The sequence below is a fragment of the Protopterus annectens genome, chromosome 3.part1, assembly GCF_019279795.1.
Source record: "Protopterus annectens isolate FY-2018-M chromosome 3.part1, PAN1.0, whole genome shotgun sequence".
Taxonomy (NCBI): Eukaryota; Metazoa; Chordata; order Ceratodontiformes; family Protopteridae; genus Protopterus; species Protopterus annectens.
The window spans coordinates 911,366,091-911,389,042 of NC_056732.1; the positions used below are offsets into that span (position 1 = coordinate 911,366,091).

Genomic DNA, 22,952 nt, shown 5'->3' on the forward strand with positions numbered 1-22,952 from the left:
TGTATTCTATAATGGATCTAATGAGGGATGAGTACAGTGGGACAATGACCCCTTTTTTTCTGGATAAAAAGCCCTTTGTGATGAGGTGTGCCACATAGAAGGATTTCCTGACTGTTGTGGCGATGTGGTTATCGAAGGTGAGACCACTGTCCACCTGTGTACGTAAGTCTCTTATCACACTTTCGGTGTTTAGTGTACTGCCACCTATGTGGTAATTCACGGGTACATGTTTTTTTCCTAAAGGAGATAGCTATACACTTCTTGGCATTGAGCTTGTGCCCATGGCTCTGGCACCAAGCATCTGTTTCTGTAAGGCCCTTTTGTAGAGTATCCACATAATTTGGGGATTCAATAATGGCTTCCAGTTTGCAGTGATCTGCAAACTTTGTTGGCCAGAGTCCCTTAGTGTTGGCCTGTACTTCAGAGAAGTAGATGCCAAACAACAGCGGTCCCAGGACTGAACCCTGAGGTACTCCACTTGTCACTTGTCTGGAGCTGGATTTGGAGTCAGCTACTTTTACAGTGTGGGTTCTGTCAGTAAGCCAGTTGAAGAAATTTCTCCAGGTTATAACATCCTTAGGTTAGACAGGAAATCCAAAAAAGGTGGTGGGGTAGCTGTATTATTTAAGTCAAACCTCACAGTCACTATTGACACCCAACAGCCTCCTCAAGTAAATAACACTGAAATTCTCATCATCAAGCTACAAATAAATAAAAATAAATGTAGGTATATTGTAAACATCTATATTCCCCCTGGAAAGAATGTCAGCACCCTAGAACATATTTTACACTGGCTAGCTTGCAATTACACCCAAGAAACCATCGTGTTAGGTGACTTTAACATTGAGTGGAACACCTGTTCCTCCGAAGCCCCCAGCAATCACATAAACCTCCATGGATTTACTCAGACCATATCCTCCCCAACTAGGTATAGCAAAAATAAAGACAGAGGTAGTATCCCAGATTGGATCCTGATCAGTGGTGACCCACAGATGCACCATTCAGGCACACTACCTGATGACCTCAGTGATCATTGCCTCACCTATATCATTAAATACAAAGCTGAGAACACCCTTCTTTACACCTATAAAGTGACATGTAACAAAAAAACTTTAACCTAGACAACTTCCTATATAATCTCAATGCTTACTACTGGTCTGAACTTAAAAGATTCCCACCAGATGAGGCCATGGCCTTTTTTATACTAAATTCCTCAATATCCTTAACTTCCATGCCCCTATATACACCGTCCGTGCCAAAACTAGAACTGCCTCATGGCTAACTAGACTTACAAAAACCAAAATAACTCATAGAAACAAGGCTTGGACCACTTGGCATACTTCTAGAGACCCAATAGACCTCATCAGATACCGTCAAATAAGGAATGACACTAAAAAATCCGTCATATCAGACAAAAAAATACTACTATACGCACCTACAACAAAAGCATCAAAACAAACCCCAAAAGTTCTGGGGTGGAATAAATAACCTCCTCCATTCAGGCTGTACCACAACAACCACGCCATCAGCAGCCCTCGACAACACACCTGTAGCTATCGCTAACATATTCAATTGCTTCTTTTCTGAAACTATCCAGACACTAGCCACCCAACTCACTTCTACCAAGTTTAACCCCTTACCCCCTGCCATACCTCAAATAACAATTCCGACAGCTCAAAGCTTCATGCAAACCTTTTCTTCTTCAGCTTCCAACCTATCCCTGCTACCCTCATAAAAACTCTTCTCAAAATACTTAAACCCACTACTCTAGCAGCAGACCACCTCCCTCCTGCGTACCTGCAATTAGCTGCAGATGCCATCGCTATCCCAGTCTCTACCCTCATTAATAGATCCCTCTCCGAGGTAGCCATTCCATCAACATGGAAAATATCACATGTAATACCCCTACATAAAGGAGGTTGTTCCATAGAATTGTCCAACTTTAGGCCCACAGCCACGCTCTCACCTCTGGTAAAACTACTGGAAAAGTGTGCCCACATACAACTAATGCACTACCTCAACCATTATAAACTTCTCACAGACTCCCAGCATGGTTTCAGACCACACACCATAGTACCTCATCAGCTCTCTTATCTTTCACCAATGTCATCAACCTTAATCGAATCAACAAACTATCATCTTTACTCTTTCTGGACTTCTCTAAGGCCTTTGATATGGTCAACCATCAGCTACTGCTCAGTACCCTGAAAGCCGTCTTCCTGTACCATCACTCACTACAATGGTTTCAATCCTAAGTAGTAGACAGCAGGCTGTCTGATGGCAGGACAAGCTGTCATCCCATCTCCCAGTCACCCTAGGAGTCCCTCAGGGCTCTATACTAGGTCCCCTCCTCTATCTTCATAAACGACCTTCATACTACCATTCTAAATGCACACTGTATCCAATATGCCGATGATTCTACCTTGATTTGCTCTTCTACTTCACAAACAAATCTGCTATCCCTAACCCAAAACACCTTTAACAATATTGAAAACTGGCTAACTAATTGACACCTTCTCTTGAATCCCAACAAAACCAAGCTGCTGCTTTTCTCACCCACCTCTAGATCCACTCATCCATTCTTCACTATTAACTCTAACAATGGCACAATCATCCCCCCAGACAACCAAACTAAGCTCCTAGGAGTAATAATAGATACTAACCTCAAATTTGATGCACATATCAACCACACTATTGAGTCAATTAACTAGGCTCCCTCTACAAGGTCAAACCTTTCCTCACCCCTTTTGCTAGGGCTGCTATTGCACAAACCCGTCTTCTCTCTACTCTCCTCTATGCCTCACCGGTATTTACTAACCTCTCTAAAGCTAACCTCAGCAAACTATCTTCCTGTTACTACCACATAGCTAGATTCACCACAGGTATGGCATACAGGACTCAGCATTGCAACAACCTAACTCAGCTTGATTGGCTGGAATTTCCTTCCTTTTTAAAGCTCAACCAGCTTTCAGTAGCACACAAAGTACTCAACCAACCTGACAATACCCCAATACTCAAGAGCATTAGTAACCCACATAATGCTCTCAGGCCACTTCATTCATCCAACAAACTATCAGTCCTAACCCTAAAATCCAGCAATACAGCAGGTGATTCCCTGTTTGCTAACTCAGTTGGTAAAATTTGGAACCTACTTCCTGCAACTCTTACCCAAGAAACGTCTATTCCCCTATTTAAAAAAGGCCTCAAAATATACTTTAGAACTAATTGGCTCTGCCCCTGCCTAAACCCTGACTAACCCAATCCAACAACTTGGTCTTTCTCTACCTATTAGGCTATCAGCAGGCAGATACTCCACTCATTTGTTGTGTCATGTCTTAATGTACAGTTGTGCCTGCTGAGTTTATCCTTTCTGTATACTGTAACTTCCCTAATGTGCTTTAAATTTGTGAAAAGATCTATCTCATATTTTTCTCGCTCTATTAACCTTTAGCATATGCCTGTGTGTTCCTACTGTGTTAGACCTTCTGAAATATTGTATCTAAATCCTTTGCTCTCTTTGAATATTATTGCACTATTATTATTATTATTATTATTATTATTATCATTGTGGAGCTTTTCTCCCCGGGCCTCTGCTGAAAATGGGCATGTATCCACTCGGACCATCCCGATCAACAAATGTAAAATAAAATTAAATAAATAAATAAAAATGTACATCTGAAGCTGTTTTAAGGCATGAAACTTGAATATATAAAATGAATAGTGAACTGGATTTATTCATTACACTAATGGAATCTTATGCTAGAAGAATCATTTGCATTGAATGCGTATGAGATGTAAAAGTTGTTTCATATGGGCACATGGCAAGGTTATAACTATAAAATACATTGGAAGATAAACAATTGCATATATCGTGCTCACATGGGTTAGTGGAGAATACTAGAGGATTACTGTAGAACTAGAAGGGTCAGAAATGCATGCTAACTACTGAGTAAAAGTCTATATGTTGACAGACAGATAAATTTAGTGACTTTACCAGTTACATAGATAGCGTTCATTACAAGAGATTCAATGTATTACACACTGAAGATTCTAGCTTGGCTGGGTCTTTCTTGCAGTTTTTACTGAATGGTTTGTCTGTTTGACCTTTGGTTTGAGAACTTAAAATGTTCAGTTACTACTACTAAGTGACACTACATAGCTATTTCTCCAAGGCAGTTGCATGAAATCAGCACCTGTATGCTTTCCTAGTATTTCAGTGAGGAGCAGAGGTCACTGCCACCAGGCTCCACCTTTATCAGTCCTGCACTTTGATTTTTTATTTACTTTTCTACTTTTTGTAAGAAGTGACGCCTCTTCTCTAAGTCAGTCTGCTATGGCCTATGATCTGCTGTAAACTTTAATGATAATGAAGTACTAGGACTCCCTGGCTATGCAACGATGCCCAGCAATAGACAGTCCTGAGTTCAAATCCCAAATCTCCTTCTCTCTTACACTGACATTCTCTTACATTGATAAAAGCAATCTACAGACAGTGTGCCTTTGAATATGCTAATCAGTAACATTCAGGTTTAGTTTCTAGCTTTGATTTCTTTTGCACTGCAGCTATCGCTGCGAGAATTAGCAGTCATTTTAACAGAAATTCTACGCTGTTTATACTGCAGTCTCTACTCCTCTGTTGATCCTACAGATACTTAAACAATACTACTCCAAGTTAATTTTACCTATATACCATTATTTGAAGAATAAGGCAGGTAAGTTATACAGTAGTCTGGGATATTTGTAGAATTATTTCTTCTTCTTCTTCTTCTGAGTTCTACCATTGTGGGAACTATCAACGCAACTGCATGATTTACCCATGGAGAAGTAATTCACTTGTCTCTGCAAACATTTCTCAACAAGAATCTGAATGTGCATATTGTGAGTATGTGGGTGTGTGTGTATGTACAAACACACACACACACACACATATACAATATATATATACATATATATATATATATATATATATATATATATATATATATATAGGTCTACCTGATAAGACTGACAACCCAAAACAATGACAATGAGATAACCGACATGAGAAGCCCGACAAAGCAAATACCCGACAAGTGGTAATCCCAACACCGAAAACACCGACATTCTAAACATCGCCAAATCCATGCAGAGTGTACTGTACACACGAGTGAGACATATGTCATCAGTCAAATTACAGCATAACAGTTTACTGCCATTTTAAAAAGCACATCAAATAAATCAAAAGCAGATGAAAGGAACGCACAGGCAGTATATACAGTAAGTTTTGCAGGAAATAGTAATCACATTTTCAAAAGCCTCGCAATGGCCCTCGTGAACTCCACGGGTGTATACTGCTCTCTACTTTGTAATACATTCTGAAACTGCTGACGTCTAGTTATTAGTTTCCTCCTCTTCGGAGAGGGTATGCAGCCTGTTGACATCCAAATTCTGAGCTCATCCACCTGGTCTTGTTCTCATACTAATGTGAGTAACAGATACCGCAGGTTGGTTCCTCTGTCTCCTTGGAGACATTTCAGCCTCCTATGCCACGCCTCCACTGTGTTCTGGGTCCACGGCAGACACAACTCATTGAGATCACTAACATTCCAAAAAGGAGCTGGAAAGAGTGGCGGGAATCTCATTGTATTAGTAGTCCTACTATAAATTTTTTCCCTGCTACCATGTATATACCAGTAAGAAAAATATTTCAGGGGTTCTTTACCCTCTGTGGGAAAGGTTGCCTGTAATCCATCAAATGTGACTTGTACTTCATCTTCCTTTAGGAATGCCAATGCAACTAGTGATTTCATGGCCAGTTGAAATTTCTGTGAATTGTTATACACTGATGCTATCCCTAATGATTACACTTTATGCCAGATATTCCGGCCAAAGGGAAATAAACAGCCCTATGACCGAGCATCAGGGATGTTTAACCTAATACTTTTGAGTGCTGTTATTTCAAAGTCACAAAGAACAAATCTCAGTTGCACAGAAAATCCATTACTGAACAACAAGTAGAATATACTGTGCCACAAGTAATTATAGGCTTTTAGTGACTTCTTTGACATCAGGGCATACAGTAGAGGTACAGCTTTACTATGTGTGCTGGTCTTGACCAATGCGTGGATGCTATATAATGATTGGATGGTTACACCCTTTGTAAAGAATGTACCATCCATGAGCCAGATTGCAGCTCAGCTCACATTGTACAAATTATCCACCGTGGTAAACACCACAACAGTGGTGTCAGTAGCAGGGTCTGACATTGATTTTTGTATGAACGTACCAGACTTCAGAGGGAACGTGGTAAAGTCTGTAGTTAATTGGGTCAAATCACCTCTAGTATTGATTCCACATTTCCGGCGTCTAATGCGGTTCACTTGTTGCAATAAGGCCCGTCTATGGGGAACACGTCTAATGCAGATCACTTGTTGCAATAGGGCCCGTCTATGGGGAACACAGTGTATCATATCTAGGGATGTTGATGCTAGTGCATCCTCCACTATTAGACAAGGTGTATCCCTGCTTAGGTCAGCTCTGCTTTTGAGGTCACTACATACCACATACCTCTGCAGCTCATTACTCACAAGTAATTATAGGCTTTTAGTGACTTCTTTGACATCAGGGCATACAGTAGAGGTACAGCTTTACTATGTGTGCTGGTCTTGACCAATGCGTGGATGCTATATAATGATTGGATGGTTACACCCTTTGTAAAGAATGTACCATCCATGAGCCAGATTGCAGCTCAGCTCACATTGTACAAATTATCCACCATGGTAAACACCACAACAGTGGTGTCAGTAGCAGGGTCTGACATTGATTTTTGTATGAACGTACCAGACTTCAGAGGGAACATGGTAAAGTCTGTAGTTAATAGGGTCAAATCACCTCTAGTATTGATTCCACATTTCCGGCGTCTAATGCGGTTCACTTGTTGCAATAAGGCCCGTCTATGGGGAACACGTCTAATGCAGATCACTTGTTGCAATAGGGCCCGTCTATGGGGAACACAGTGTATCGTATCTAGGGATGTTGATGCTAGTGCATCCTCCACTATTAGACAAGGTGTGTCCCTGCTTAAGTCAGCTCTGCTTTTGAGGTCACTACATACCACATACCTCTGCAGCTCACCAGGATCCACAGCATGGTTGTACGCTGCTGATTTTACAAGTATATTGCCATCTGGCATTAGTGCAGTTACAACTCTGCCTCTACAAATGTCAGGGATTTTGTATTTGCATGCTCAATACCTCTTACTGTGTCGGGATCTTTCTAGGTGGTAGAGATACGAGTCCATGACTAACATATCCTTCCCCTTTTGCGATTTCACTGTTGTGTATGTCTTTCCTAACTCTCCTGGGGGTACTTTGTCAGTATCCGCCATTGTATCTTCGGTGCATAGCACGGTAATGATCGGGTGAGGTGTACTTTTTAGCATTCTGGATTGTTATCATTGGCAGTTGATTTAATTACTGATTAGCACCTGTTGTAATGTCAATTGCTGTGTATGGCAGTTACTACTCTGCTTATATTGTTTCCGTGCTGGTTATTCAGGTAGTGCGAGCATGTTTTGTTTACTGTCGGGATTGTGCTTTGTCGGGCATTTCAACTTTTGGGTTTTTGCACTTCCGTTCTTCTGGTGTCGGTTATCTCGTTGTCAGTTTTTTGAGCTTTCAGCCTTCTCAGGTAGACCTGTATATATATATATATAGAGAGAGAGAGAGAGAGAGAGATACTGCATTTGTTAAACAGGAGTGTCTGACTGGTCCATTAATGAAGGATCCCTTTTCAGTGTAGGTCAGGGAATGATAGCTCCATAACAATCAGAAAAAAACTTTTTTACAGTACATCATAGTTGTGCTAGCATGATAATTTGGCAAAAGATGTAAGAAGTAAAATATTACATAGTTACATATAGATATACCTACATAATATTCACATCTTATAATGAGGTAAAATATTACATTACAAATCAGTCAGTAAATATGTTAAAAGCAATTTTCTATATTTAATGGTTCCAAAGTAGTAGCCTGTGGTGGGTGGATCTTAGGAAGGTATTAGAGGGTGGCAAAATTAGTACATGTGTGTGTCTGTGTGTGTGAATGTGGGTGACTGTGTGTACATATGTGCATGTGAGTGTTGGGAAAAGCTACATGCTACCCTCCAGTCCTGAGTTTCATTCCTTCATTTTCTGTTTGCCTAATATGTGATTCTGAGCAAGGGACTTAACCAGCTAGCACTCCCTGACCTCTGCAGAAGATGGTCCTCAAACTCTGCTTAACAAAACATATCAGTATGTAAATATATAAATAAACAAACAGAACATTATTTGTTATTACTGGAGTAGAGTGAAGTTAGAGCAACTGTCTAAAGTCAGTAAAAAAACTATTGTAACACTTGTTGAACCTCTGAGATTGCAGTTTCTCTGGGTCTGAATGAAAGGAATTTATCAACAAAAGCAAGGTTTCTTTTGGAAGCCAGGAGTTAGAGGGATACACAGAACATGCACTTATTGTTCATTCCACTAGTTAGTTGCAGTCAGATTACATAATTTTTGAGTCTAATACACAACACAGAAATGTGTTTGTGTTTTTTATACTGCCTCTTCTAGTTCTTGCTGCATGGCTGCTATAATGCAATTGCTGTGCTATAGAGAGTTTATTAAGGGAGGAAAAGGGGCATGCTGATCCTTAGTTTAATGCATCCACATGCACTAGTTTTATAAAACAGGTTTAGAATGTAATCTACATTTTTAACACAGAGGGAAAGGGGCAGTATTATATGTTTGGGTTATGGTCATTTAAAACTCACTTACAGTGGAGTAAATGCTTCCTCCGATACCTAGATGTTTTAAATGGCAACGAGATGCAGGTGAAGCTCCTGCTGTTTCACAATAGCTGATGTGTTCTTTTAGTTAGCTACACTATATATCAGTATCTAATTAAATGGCTGAAATCCAAGATGTAAAAACCATAATGCTTACTAAGATGAGTAATATTAAGTAAAAGCATCCTCACTACAAATGCGTTGCAGGAAATCCATAGAAAATGTTTTCCATGTTAAAAGACACATATGTGCAATCTTGGTTCACTGACTGTTGGCATTCTCAGTTAAATGTTATCAGAAGAGCAGAATGTGAAATGCAGTACTGGTTCATCACTGCAATACAGGGCAATGCCATGAGGGTAGTACAGCTATTAAATTAAATAATTACCTACAAACTGAAGGGCACCATTTCCAGAGAGTCAAGCATCACTGAAAATTTTATTATAAAATTAGTGCCCTTTCTTTATAAATTATTATTCCTTTTTAATACTGAGTTTCCTTAGTGCTCTGCTGGAAGGACTATCCCAGTATCCTGTCACCTGGGAAAGGGCATAAGGATTGGATATTAAGCTCATCAAATTGTTCTTGCAGATTACTTTCTCTGGAACAAATTGTCTGGATTCTTTGGATTCTTACCATGTCCCATAATGCAATAAATGTGGATATAATCTAGAAATACAGAATGTGCTTAAAATAACCTGTACAATTACTTTTGCATAAAATTCCATGTGTCCCAAAAATGAATTTTACAATTGCTCTTGAAGATGCACTGGGCTAGCAATTTATAATCTTTTTTTTCTATTCTACAGGGAGCTGTTGACTAAGGTGCTGTTGAACTGTTATTACTATTGCCTTATTCATTAAACCCACTATATTTTTACTATTCTTGCTCAAAGTATAATCGGAAAATGGGGAACTCGTATCTAACAAAAGTACACAGTTTCCGAGATTATTCAGCATAGTGTACCGTGGAGTATTAAGGACTTTTCCATCGCTGAACAGTGACACTGTGACATTTGCCAGTCCTACCCATTCTATGTAATATAACACAAGCATAATATTCTTTTATGATCCATTATTTATTTACCACTCGATTATTAGCTGTTGGAGTCCCAGTTGTCTGCCTTGGGAAGGAAAGCCTTGCACGTTTTGAAGTGGCTGTGAAACCAGCATGATGCAGGCTAACATCGCCATGTTATTGCTGCACAGCCTGCGCTCTGCTTGCTGCAGCCTTTTTAATCGTAGTTTGCAGGTTCAGAATCTTGAACCCACCGCCTTTAGCCCGCGTTTCTCCGCAGTTAGGCTTCTCCTCTTGCATCCATCGCGCGCTCCCGTCGCGCGCCTCCTCTCACTTGCACAGAGGCAGCCCCTTGCTTTCCTTAGGACCTCCAGGTTCTTTTACACACGGTTAGTGCCTTCTTTCTGCTGCATGGTTGGCGGTGCAGGCTATTTCTTCAGCCACAGGTAATCCCCTTTCGGGGATTTCATCTTGAAGTGATTTTGCTAGGACCCCCTTTATAAAGATCAACTATTCTTATCTGTCCCATGGATTTATTAAACGGAGAAAAAGAACGCAGAAGTAAATTAATTCTTCAACCACGTAGGAGGATTACTCATTTGGTGTAACAAGAAACTATTAGGGCGGCCAGATGGATTAGTACATTTAGTCCGGGCATTACGAGAATGCTTGGGAGGACTCGGGAGAAAGCAGCGCTTCCAGTGAATCAGAGGACATGAAAAGCGGGCAACATGGGTCTTGGTTGTACCGGTAAAACAAAAACTGCTTATAGAAGAGAGAGGAAGAGTGTGCTGTATGTGCAGCTTAATAGTGCCAAATGCCTTCATTCAGTTTGGGATTGATAACTGATGCAGTGCAGCATAGATCAATTTGGAACCTGGATTGTGTATTATCAATGTATTGCCACTTTAAAAGGATAAAGTAAACAGAAAATTCAGTTTTAACAATATTTTCTTTAAAAGATTGCAAGGTGGAGCATTAAGAGGGAGCCGATGACGGACGTATTAATCCTTTCAATGCATCAAAAACGCCAAAAGGTCTTGGAAACGTTAGGCTGGAAATTTTGTCAGTCGTTAGACAGGATTTTGGTTTTATATGAAACCGGAGATTAGCTTTTGGGTTTGCTGTGTACCACAGATATCCTGTGTGCTTTTTCTACCAGTGATGTGGTAAAGGGTTTTGGTAATTGTGCTCTTAAATTCTGTAACATACTCTTTTCCCCACTGGAAGGCCTCCTGCATCTAAATGGAATTAGTGAAGATCGAAGCCCCTTTTTTCAGTAACAGACATGATACATGGGCGCAGCTTCATTCACGGTGAGTATAATTTTTCATACTATGCAAACTGATGCTTCAATATAATATATTAACATAAATCTTTCAGTGATTTAACGTGCTGAAGAAGACTGTAAATACTGCATGCTACATTCGTGGGTTAATATAGTATTTGCATGGAAAAGTTAATTAAGAAGGGTATCAGCAGTAGCTCTGCAGCATATGCAACAGTGTGATAAGTAGTACTATGGTGCAGTGATCAAATTAGTGCTTGTAGTATTAACACAGACTTATCTCCCTGCCTTCGCCTTAAGAAGAAAATGCACCTTGATTGTTTTGTACGGAGTGACCGCTCTGTGCTTTAACGAATCAACAAGGGTATGTCGTGTCTAGCATATGCTGTTCTCCTTATGTTAAAATATATATGCAAAATAAGTTAAAGGAGACCTTCATCAGCTTCTAAAACTTGACAAGTCATTTTGTTCGATAAGCAATGCAGCTTTAGCGGAAGAGGGTAACGACTGCCTGAGCTGACTCATTTGTTATGGCTTATCAGCTGTGGCTGGCATACAGAGGTTGGTCAGCACCAGGGCATTTGTTAAATTGTGGTCTTTTACACGTAGGCTGCAGCCAGCTGCTTGATTTCGAAATTGTTTTGAATGTGTAGCGGTATAAGCATTATATGTGCAGTGCATCGTGGAGTGCATATATTTTTTTGTTCTGGAAACGCATGCTTTTGTGTTTTAAGAGAGAATACATAGCTAAAGTTTCAGAAAGTAAATCGTAGTAGCGTGCAACTAATTATTTCACCTTGTTTTCAATTTCAGTTATAACGAGTCTCGTCATACTAGAGTTGTCTGGGGCGACAAAAAAAGGAACAGGTAAATTACCTCTGTGGCTCTCTCTTCAACCCTTCTATTTGCTCCTTTCTTGAAACCTTTCTTAATATTTTTGAATTCAGTGAAAACGGTAAGAAGAGAACTTGGCAAGGAACACAAAAATGTTGACACATTTTTCCACATATGCATTCCACTGTCCACTCAGTAATCAATGAAACACATTCCGCAGCATTGTCTTTTATTCCCCCTGACCAGTCGCTCTGTCTCTCTCGCTCTCACACGCACGCACACAGACACACACACGCACAAATGCACATACCGACATGCATGTTTGCACACACACGCAGGTTTACGCAAGTGCATATACAGACACGCACACACACACGCAAATACACATGTTCACATGTATGTTTACGCGAACAGATACACAGACACACACAAATTCACACACGCGAACCTTAACACACGCGCACACACACACACACACACACACACACACACACACACATCCTTGTTTACGCAAACACATAGGCAGATAAACAGACATACACACAAATACACTTACACAGATAACACACGCAGTTGCACGATTTACGTAGTGTTTTGACCGGAATAATTTGCTTTCAGAAAAGTTATCCACATCGGAAGGACAATTTCCCATTCAGTGCGGTTCTTGGATAAAAAATGCAGATGGAGGCTTCTTCACCTCTCCAGAGTATCCGAACAAATACCCTCCCGACAGAGAGTGCGTCTACATTATAGAAGGTAAACATGGGAGGTAAAGTTATTGTTAGCTGGTGTACTTTTGTCTTAGAATTCTGTTCACTGTTATATATGTCTGTAGAGCAAGGTATGCTAAATAAATAAATAAACAAGAAGAAGAAAACAAAAGTGTATGCTACGGGATTCTCTTTTGTCTTACAACTATTCATCACATAATGGTGCTATAGACAGCTATAGCCACAGTCCTCTGATGGGAGGCACGGCAGCCAAGCAACACCCTGTAAGCAGCGTAACAAAGTGTTTCATGTATTTATTTTTGTTTTCTTTATCTTTAATCACACAATAAGCTTTTATCAGTTCTAATGTATGTAGTATATATATATATATATATATATATATATATATATATGTGTGTGTGTGTGTGTGTGTGTGTGTGTGCTTCTACTGCACTATTGGTTCCTATTACAAACTTGCTAATAGTGTGTGCGCGCGCGCTCGTGTTTAAAGAAAAATGTCCAAGTCACTGAGAAATATGTAGGTTTCTTTCATTACTGCAATGACAGTGTATGTACATGTTCTTGTTTTACAAAGTAGCTTCACCTTTTCAAAGATAGCGTGTTTCTTTCCGCAATGCATATACGTTTGGAATAAAAAAACATGAACACTTCAGAAAGTTTTCCACAGGAAATATTTGACTGTCGTTTCAAAATAACACTTGATGTTACACCTTGAAAAATGATAGCACACACTGCCTGAAATTTCCACAACCAACCTGGATAAACAGTGACAGAAACTGTTACGTGAGATTGTGTCAAGCAGATCAATTGGACAGTTTATAATTACATCTAGAATGTAATTGTACAGCAATTGCATAGTTTTATATTGTTTTTCCTGTAATGACATTATAGGAGGAGTAGGATGACAGACCATGCAGTGACAGAACATGAGACCATGAGCTAAATACGTTTTAATAATCTTTTTTTAAGGTAAACATTGCACATGCGCGCTGTGTTCGTGTGTGTTTGAGTGCAGAAAATGCCAGTTGTGTGGGGTAATATAAGGAATAATATGTCTTTGTGTTAGCCTTGTAATTGGATGTTGGCTTAGGTGGCCATCACATGGCATCATAGTCAGTCACACAGCAATTATATGTTACATTTAGAATACACGTAATTAACAAGCATTATACTAGTAAATATAGCTATTCTAGTATGATTCTTGTTAAAAAGTAGTGTAATATCATTGTTTAACACATTAATATAAACTAGACTGTATGAATAAGAACAAATTAGGGAAATGCTGCCAACTTAAATCTGCCTTTTAGCGCTTTCCATGTCAAATACACTTAGGCACGTTTCCTCACAACATTTTAAAGGTGATTTTCAGGAGTGTTGGATCTTCCTTGTGCTTTATGCCAGTTATTAAACACCATAGAAACAGTGCTTCAGTAGTGAACCTCTCAGAAATAAACTTTAGAGATGCCCTTATTTATGTTATATCTTGTTCTACACAATGACTAGCTAACTAATTGGCTAATACTGGACTATACTCCCAATATACAATTCATTAGCTAGTCTATACTGTTTTAATCAACCATTAATTTAATTATAATTTTGGATGACATACTGTGAAATACAAAGACATTTAAATTAGTTTTGTTGTATAGTACAGGTTGAAAATAGCAAAGTCATTTAATCAGCATGTAGTGTTAGTAATAGACATCTAAACTAGCTAACAGCATGTTTTTTTCTTCTTCTTAAGTATGTGATGCCAAATATGTAATTCTATTACATTGCCAAATGCAAACGTTATCTTCCTGGAACACAATCAGTTAGATTAGACTAAACTAAAATGAGTTTTTCTGAGAAAGCCCCAAGAAATTAACTTAAGGTTAAAAAAGCTATATCATGTCACTTTTGCCTACCCTTAAGATTTACAAAGACTCACTGAGGTTTCCTGACAGTGTAGAATATTTCTGCATTCCTATGTAACCTTTCTTGGTTTTAGTGTTTGCTGGGTCCCAATGTCTATATGACATTCTACCATATGGGTAAGCCTTGACTTTCCTCAACCAGATGGCTATACTCTGACTGTATTTCCTATTTTAACCACAATCTGGCACTCTGCACAAGTTATGAAGCATTGTTTTACATAGTTTGTAATGCTTGACCAGTAAAAAATTCACAAGCCTTTTTTGTGTGCTTTATGCCCATGTGACTAGAAAAATAAATATTATGGGCTATAACTAGAAGGCCTGAAGAAAGCCCATGGGATCTACCAACTGTTGCATCACATATGCCTCCAACAGCTCTTTTAGGAGTCCACTTGGTGTGCAAGTACCCCTTTATCCAGTGTACAAACTCTGCCCTTGAGTATTAGGACCCCCTTAGTTCTATCTGTAAAGTTTTGTAAAGTGGTGTATGAAAGCTGTGCATTCCTTTACTTTGTTTTGTATTCATTTCAATTTATCTTTTTATGGAATTCCAGTAACATTCTGAGAATTGTATCTCAGATTTAGATTTACTGCTGTTAATTACTTTTCACTTGGAAAACAAAAGTTCATTGTGTTTTTACAGCTGAGGCTTTAATTCAGACTTTTCACTACCACCTGTCTCTTTCCCTAAAGTGACACGATTGTGAGGATCTCCTGAAACTGTGGGCACTTGCTGGGTTCACTTCTGCTGCAACTGGCACATGATTGTCTCTATGTTTCGCTGTGTTGTTACATTGTCTTGTGTTGTAAGTTTCATCACCAGTTAGAACATCTTCTGGAATATCATCAAACTGTACTGTATACTTGTCACTTTATCCCCCTTTCCAGCCAGCGGTATTTTTAAAAGGAGCGCCTCCCACGGTCCTAAATAGAGAGGACTGCCTGGGAGAGTAATGTTTCTGTCCAGCAACTGCAGGCTTGGCAAATCTTATATCTAAGGCAATATTCCTCTAAGCAATGATTTCCCTACTTTCTACCAGGATATGTAATGGTGCATCTGCATTTTCAAGTCGTCACACCACTCCTGCGTTGCTGCTTCTGTTATTTCCCACAAATGAATTTTGTTCTTCAAGCTATCTCTGTCAACATTTGGACTATCCATTTCTTATCTGGTTACACTGGAAACATTTTACTCCAAGATTGTATCATTTACTTTAGCCAATATTTTTGCCTTTTGCTTGTGCAGCCTGCTGTAAGAGCTTAGACTACCCAGCATGGGTTCCATTGTACTCATGAATGGGGCTTTTTTACACCTTTAGTATTCAGTTTACTCTGACAGCTAGATGGGGGTCAACCCATTTTCCAGTTTGCAGTGCAGTGCTGTGCTCCCAATCTGCTAGACAGATTCTTACACCCTCAAATAAAATTCTGAGTGGCTGATCCCTTTTATCATCAAGTCTGCTAACCTTTTATTTTGTAGTACATTGACATCCACTCATCCATTTATGAAAGAAAGTGCTTCTTTCTGCAATGCGGTCACTCACACTGTCATCTGCCTTTCTTCTAGGCGGTCTGATTTCCTTTTGCTGTTAAGCTTCTGGACCCAGTTTAAAGTGTTCAGGTAAAAGCAAGTAACTTCATCACAATCCAGGCAATGCACACCTGCCATTGTCAGCACATCATGCTTTACCTTTGAGGAGATGAGCTAAAAACTTGTATTCACTTGATCGCATACCCTTGTAGATGCCCAAGTAAAACTATCAGAGTCACCCCGCGGTTTTACACTGAGGAACTAATTTGGCATTGATCTTGCCATCAGAACAGTAGTTGTCTCATTTAGAGCCCATTGTCGTTCCTTGATTTGGTGCCCACACCTCAAGTTCTGGAACCCTAATCTGGCACTAAAAAACAAGTTTGTTTTCTCTCTATTCTAAGCAAAAAACAAACATCTCCATTTTTAGATATGGCTGGAACTCCTCACCACAAGGGCTTGAGGAACCAAAAAAAAAAAAAAAGATTGTTTGACTTTTAAAACTGCAGCAAAGTGCTTGCCTTATTTATATCAAGTAGCTGGCTGTAGTTTAGACTAGATGCTTCAGTTCTGACCTACTAATTTATTCAGTTTAGTACAGGTATTTTCAGAAATGTCATATCAGTACTGCACTATCAGTTGAGCAACATCTCCAGATTATTCCCCTTAACACTTTGCACCTGTGCAGCTGCTTCCTTACCCCCACCCTAGCTGTGCTTTCATTTGGCAGTAGGGTCCAGCTTCCCCCCAGGTAGTTAGTTGTCTACAAACAGACATGATCTCTGCCACATGATGGTACTGCATCACTTTTTTTTCTCAACACTTCTACATGTTCTTCTTGCTCCTTCTCACTTTCCTACACTTCACGCTGTTTCGTCTTTTCAGTTGCCTTGATCTCCTTGTGTTTCATCTCCAGCTCTATTCTATTTTTCCAAATGGGCAGTGAGATCAACTAGAGATGGGCTGAGTTGCTTTGCAACAAGTTGTATAGCTATGGACACTATCTTGTCATCTGCACTTAATGTGGGCAAGTGTTGCTGCATTCAGTGCTGCTTTTGTATCCTCATTGGATGTACATTCATGTGAATTTCTTTGGTTTTACACTTCTTAAGTCATTTGTGAAATTAACAGTTTTTCTACTTCATATAACTTAGCTTCCAGAGCCGTAACAAATGTGGGATGCAGGGTCTGCTCTCACAGGTGCAAGCTGCTAGAGGACACAATCAAGCAGGAGCCAATTGGTGTGAACGTGGTACTGACATTTGTTTATGAACATTAATTCTGCATTTAAAACACATACCTCTCTACTTCTTTTCTCAATAATGCTCGACAGAAGCAAAAATAATGGGCAGCAAACATCCAAAACCAGGGCCATTTTTTTAAATATAACCCCAATTCAATTAATTTAATAGACTAACATTTTTTTTATCAAAAATCATTTTCTGAACAATATGAGGTATGAAATTCTTATGTTTGGTATTACCGACTGACTAAAATCCAAAGTAATTTACTGGAAAAATTAAAAATTATATGAGGGACAGGGCAAAAATATGACACATAATCAGTGTTGTTTTGCAAATAAACAAACACAAAAAGGGGGAGTGACAGCAGAGAGGTATGACTTTTTTCTTTGCTTCTGTAGTTTGAGTGCAGTACCTTCATTTCTTTTATTAAATGACCATACTGTATTTGCAGTCATGCTGAAGCACTCAGTGTGTTGTGGTTTGACATTAGCAATTGGCTTGCTAGCTGTGTTTAAGCAGATTGCTACAGGTTGAAATGGAAGCTTTTTTGTTTTTGGTCTTTAAAGTGAAACTGAAGATTCTCTTCCCTCCTTTTTTGCTCCTCAACTTTTTTTGTGAATTGCAAAGAACACCAGATGAGCTAGCCATGGTCCTGGTCATGTCTGACTGTTTTCTAACTAACTCGACTAAAAAAAAAAAAAAAAAAAAAAAAAAAAGAAATAATTGCTACGTAAGAAATGTTGCTATATAAATACCATTTGGCTGTAAGGGTATATATATACTTTTGGTGACCAGAATTTTGTATGCACTGCATAAGTCCATGTGACACGATTCCACAGATGCTACCATTAGTAAGGGCTATAGATGATATCTCCTGCATCACCGTTGTCAGTATTTCTGTGCAGTGGAACCAACAATATGCAGCCTGATTCCCACCATTGGTACCTGTTAATATACAAATGTCAGTAGGCTTTAAGGGTGTGAGGTAACTGTGCATTGGGTTCTTGGGTAATGGCCAACACCTGACCTATTTAATTAAGCTTTACACTGTATCTGTACAGATCAGAGTTATGAACACTGTCTACCTAGGGTTTTAAAATGTCAGAATCCAGTGTTCTCTAGTACAGTTCTACCAACATGATTGTAACATAACCAACTTATTTGACACACACACACACACACACACACACACACACACACACACACACACACACACACACACAGTATTTTCCCAATGGTGATAAAGGATATCTCTCAGCACCAATGCTTTCCTTTCTCAAGTTCTCATGTACACTGACACCAGTCAAATCATATTGGCAAACCTGGATCTGAAATTTCCATTTGCCTTTATCATAAGCCAGCCTTGAAATATTCTAATGTAGCAGTAACTCTTTGCAGGGTTGACGCCCATAGTTATTTTTCTGTTTTATGTTTAAAATGCATAAATCCTTAAGATAATCAGAAAAAAATCATCATCATTAAACAAAGTTAAGTAACACATTGTTTTTTTTTTTAATTTGAAATAAATAAGCTGAAGAACGTTCATTTCAAATAAATATGCAAGCAATACAGATTTTCACAATGAATTGAAATAAACATTCAAACCATCTACATAAAAACGTCATTTATCCTTTGAACTAGAAATGATTTGCTTCTGGCTAAAGATAAACTGTGTCCGTCAGCATTTTGTCTATTAAAACTAAACTAGAACCTTCAGAGTCCTTATAGGCAGTATAATATGCTTGTGCTCTATCTCAAATGAAATGATTCAGTAGACATATTGCAGCAGGTTCTGTAACGTTTTCAATTACCTGTCAGTCCCTCTATGTGTATGTCAACAAACAGGTTTTCCTGTCTCTCAATCTGAATTTTGGAAGTTACCTTTCCAATTTTAACAAACTATATGCACGTTGAGGGGTAAGAGTGCCGGAAAGCTACTGTCCAGATAAGACACCGTCATTATCATCATCATAATCGTGTGACCAAGCCAGAGTCTTAAAGCAACAGACCTTGAAACAGTGCAAAAACTGGGGGCATATTTAGTTTCATTTTTGAACTGTGGTGCATTTATACAGAGGAAATGCAAGTATATGTGTGTATATATAAGATTGGGGCTTGGTATAATTGTTAAGGTGTTTGACTCATAAACATATGGTATACACACACACACACGCACACACACCCACACACGCACACACACGCACATGCACACACACACACACACACACACACACACACACACACATATATATATATATATATAGATATCGATTATATATATATATATATATATATATATATCTGGGTGTGTGTGTGTGTGTGTGTGTGTGTACATATATATATATATATATATATATATATATATACAGTTAAGGATTCACTTTATAATCTTGAAATACTGAAATCTTGAATTTCAGTATCTCAAGACTATAAATCCAAACATTTACAATATCGAAACCCCAAAAAGTGTGAAATTCAAAATTGTGACTTTTAAATACACTCTCCACCACACAAACATGCCTACACCTTCCTCCCCACACTACAAGCCAACAAAACACACACAAACACAACAACATGTGTTGGGAGGGTTGCCTAATGGTTAAGGTGTTTGCCTTACAAACACAAGGTACAGGGTTTGAGTCTCACAAGGGATAATTGGCTAGGCTTAAAATGGCTCGCAGGGGCAGTTAGCCTAGTACTAATTTATGAACCTATGTGGTTTTCGTAGACTTTACTTGTTGGCTAAGCTTACGTAGGCCCTTGGACTGATAGCCTAGTATCTACCTATAAACCTATCTTCATTAGCACTCTTCAAGAAAAATCTTGATGAGTGGATGGGAAATAGGAAATACAGCCTGGGGATCACTTATGTCTCTGCTTGACAGTGACACAGGAAAATAACTTTCTTGGGTGCATAAGCCAGGGAACCTTGTTGGCTAGGCTTACGTAGGCCCTTGGGCCGATAGCCTAGTACCTACCTTCGAACCTATGAACGCAAATATAACCAGGTGGGCAAGCACCCCTGCACCCTCCATGTGGGGGGCTGTGCCCCCGACACCCCTGCTACTTATATAAACTAACTCCAAGGTCACACTAACAAGACAAAGACACTAAACCCACCTCTACATACTCAATATTCCCCTTGCACAAACACACACCACATACATACAAACACTACCACTCTCAACACTTACACACTCACACTCTTACCTACCTACCATAACCTACAAGTAAAACTTCCCAGCACACTCATATACACTCATATCCCTGCCCAAAACCCTTAAAAAACAGCACTTGCCTGAATCTCCACATATATCCACACAACGACAGGCAAACCATATCCCACAGCCCACCACACCTTAAAACACAGCAAGTCTGACATACTGCACCACAACAACCACAAATTCAACACTTCAAATTCGATCAAGTGCAGTTTCACTCAACTGAACTTTCGTCATTTTCGACTCGAGATGCCGAAATTCGAGATTTTAGTATTTCGAGATAGTAAAGTGCTTCCATAGATAGATATAGCTATATAGAGACACACATACATATATATATATATATGTTTATTTATTTAAAAGGCACATACAATGTTTTCATTTTGTCTTTTAAATAATTGCTACTCATAAAAATGATATAGTTCCAATATCGCTGATATAGCTCCATTACAGTTAGTACTGTTTTCATGACTTTCTACTTTAGGAAGTACTATATTGCCATAGTGTTAACGCAGAACTCAAAACTGCATTTAAAATTACTTTATCTCCCTAAACTGTGAAATTCCTTATTTTAATGTTTTCCTTGCTTTCTCTTCAACTAAGGGACTACTTAACTTTAATGGCCACTGCATTTGGCCTTACCTTCTTAAAGGTTGCAGTTGCTATGGTGCATCAGTTGCATATAAACCCTTTCCCATATAACTCTTCATAAGCTGACATTGCCCAATTATAGTGGTAATTTTTGTAACCTCAAATAAAGGTTTCACCTCTCCTACTGACACTTTTTAACAGTCTGCCAATTACCTCATCTCTAGCAACCAGGAATTTATGATGTATATAAGAATAGTCAGATAATGTAAAAATCATATTAGAAAGCTTTAGTTTAGAAACTAATTTGGAAAGCATTATTCACTCCATAAGTCATTGTAGCTACCAGTGGATGTACTCAAACCAAAAGTGTAACCCAAAACACAAACCAATTAACTACATAATCATGTCTGTTTCTTATCACTGCCATATATCAAAGAATAGCCTGGTCTGCTCAATATCAAATATACCTTTATATTTTTTACAAAAAATGTTTAAGTCATTTCTTATTATCTACCCGACTCAACTGAGGCAAATACCTTGTTACTCATGAAGGTATAAAAAGTTTAACACACAGTGTCAGTTGTGATATTGACTAATCCAGGCTGAAATCCATTAATCATTATGGTACGTTAAGAATGTAAACCTCTTTGAGCTCGAAGGAAAATTAGAATCTAAGGTCTGGGAAATTCAGTATGCATTAGTTTACAAATGAATCCATGCACATTTGTAAACATTGTCTGAGAAGGTAAAATATTTAGAAGCCACGACTCAGAGTCAATTATCATGGAAATCAAGCTGGTAGATGTTCGTCGTCTCCCATTGCTGCAGTCCTGACAAATGGGTACTCCACTGCCCACCATCGGCCCGAATACCAAAGGGCTAGATCCGGCGTCGGTCACGGGTGCCTGAGACTGACGTAAGTACTTGTCAGTACAAATGCGCATGACCGACACCATAACCTCAGTCTTTCTTGCCGCATGGTCCTCAGCAGAAGCAGTTTTTGCAAGTGCCGTTCGGCGTTCTGGAACTGTCGGTTTTCGAGTTTCAGACCGGATACCAAGTTGGCTAAGTACCCTGTTGGGAACATTTTTTGTCTTTTTCTTGCCTCAGTATTGCCGGATGTCAGAAAAAGTTAATAACTGTATTTCTTGTGGGAAACAGATTCCTCATATGGATTACCATTCACTCTGCATTCCTTGTTTAGGGCCTGAGCATGACATTGTTGGGTGTCGCTTTTGTGCTACTTTTAACAAGCGTACTATTAAACGTCGGTTGGACTGTGCTAGGCTGGTGTTTGGTAAACGTTGTAATTATAACATGCCGTCGGATTCTCTGACAACTGGTTCTTCTAAGAAGCGCAAAGATAAGTCTTTGCGGTCCAAACAGGATGAGGCGTCCACTCCGGACGTCGGTTCTGTGGAACCACTGACTGCTTCAGTGGCTCCTTCTGACAGTTTACCAGTGTGTCTAGGGGAGCCTTTGTTACTGCAGGAAGTGGCTTCTCCTGTGTTAGGCCAGGCTGAGGGTGCTTCTTTGTTGTCAGTGGCTTCCTCCCCTCATAGGGTAGTTAGACCTCCTCCTTCTCAAGGCAAAGGCCATTCTAAATCTAAGTCTTTCCCTGCTGGTGCTAATCCCCAGGGTCCAGCTCCTAGGAAGCACATGTTAAAGATGGCTGAAGATTTGATTACTTTAATTAGGGGTTCCATGCCCCCCCCCTGTGAAGAGGCCCAGGATAGACACAGAGTTGGAGGGTCTGGTTCAGTCTTCCAA

General features: G+C 39.3%; 1 protein-coding gene across 1 annotated transcript in view; it reads left to right on the top strand.

Moving 5' to 3' along the window:
- Window positions 1–10,012: 10,012 nt before the first annotated feature.
- NETO1 (neuropilin and tolloid like 1) overlaps window positions 10,013–22,952 on the top strand; it is a 1,239,650-nt gene continuing 1,226,710 nt past the window's right edge. Inside the window, exons 1-3 of the mRNA XM_044067135.1 lie at window positions 10,013–11,142; window positions 11,928–11,981; window positions 12,567–12,704. Of these exons, the coding sequence (XP_043923070.1) occupies window positions 11,115–11,142; window positions 11,928–11,981; window positions 12,567–12,704 (220 nt within the window). The 5' untranslated portion in view covers window positions 10,013–11,114. The remainder of the gene's footprint in view (window positions 11,143–11,927; window positions 11,982–12,566; window positions 12,705–22,952) is intronic.